The sequence below is a fragment of the Penaeus monodon genome, chromosome 27 (genome assembly GCF_015228065.2).
Source record: "Penaeus monodon isolate SGIC_2016 chromosome 27, NSTDA_Pmon_1, whole genome shotgun sequence".
Taxonomy (NCBI): domain Eukaryota; kingdom Metazoa; phylum Arthropoda; class Malacostraca; order Decapoda; family Penaeidae; genus Penaeus; species Penaeus monodon.
Window position 1 is genome coordinate 2,860,076 of NC_051412.1, and position 694 is coordinate 2,860,769.

At 53.9% G+C, this 694-nt stretch overlaps 1 protein-coding gene across 1 annotated transcript in view; it reads right to left on the reverse strand.

The window, feature by feature from the left end:
• The window catches only part of LOC119590333 (bile salt-activated lipase-like), a 33,006-nt gene that overhangs the window by 27,341 nt on the left and 4,971 nt on the right, over positions 1-694 (reverse strand). The window contains exon 2 of the mRNA XM_037939006.1: positions 33-270. Coding sequence (XP_037794934.1) covers positions 33-270 — 238 coding nt within the window. The remainder of the gene's footprint in view (positions 1-32; positions 271-694) is intronic.

The window sequence follows — 694 nt, forward strand, 5'->3', positions numbered from 1 at the left end:
CCGCCCACGCCCGCGCCCGCGCCCTGACTCACCGAAGGGGCCGAGGCGGTAGTTGATAGTGACGACGACGATGCCCTCGGAGGCGAGCTTCTCCCCGGGGTAGAGCCTGCCGCCGTTGGAGTAGAAGGACCCGCCGTGGATGTACACGAGGACCGGCAGCTCGGGGGCGGCGCTTCTGCCCCGGCGGCTCTCTGGCTGGAGAACAGGGGCGGCCGGCGTTAGAGCTGCCTCGGGGAGCTTTGGGGGGGAGGTCTGGGGGGGGGGAGCTGGCTGAGAACAGGGGGGGCGGGGGTAGAGCTGCCTCGGGGAGCTTTGGGGGGGGGGGGAGCTGGCTGAGAACAGGGGGGGGGCGGGGTTAGAGCCAACTCGGGGAGCCTTGGGAGGGTGGGGAGCTTTTTTTTTGTTTGTTTATTTTTTTTAATCATTTTTTTGTATACTTTTATTTTTCATATGTTGGTTATCTGTTTATTGCATGTTTATTTATGTGTTTATTGAGGGGAGCGTTAGAGCTGCCTCGGGGAGCTTTGGGGGGGGGGAGCTTGCTTTTTGTTTAGCATTTATGTATGATTTACTGTTTATGATTCTTTTGTTTATTTTTTATTTCTTAGAATTGATTTATTGTTTATTTCTTGCTTATCTGTTTATTTTTGTTTGTCGAGGTGATTTTTTTTGGGGGGGAGTTTCCAAATGGGAT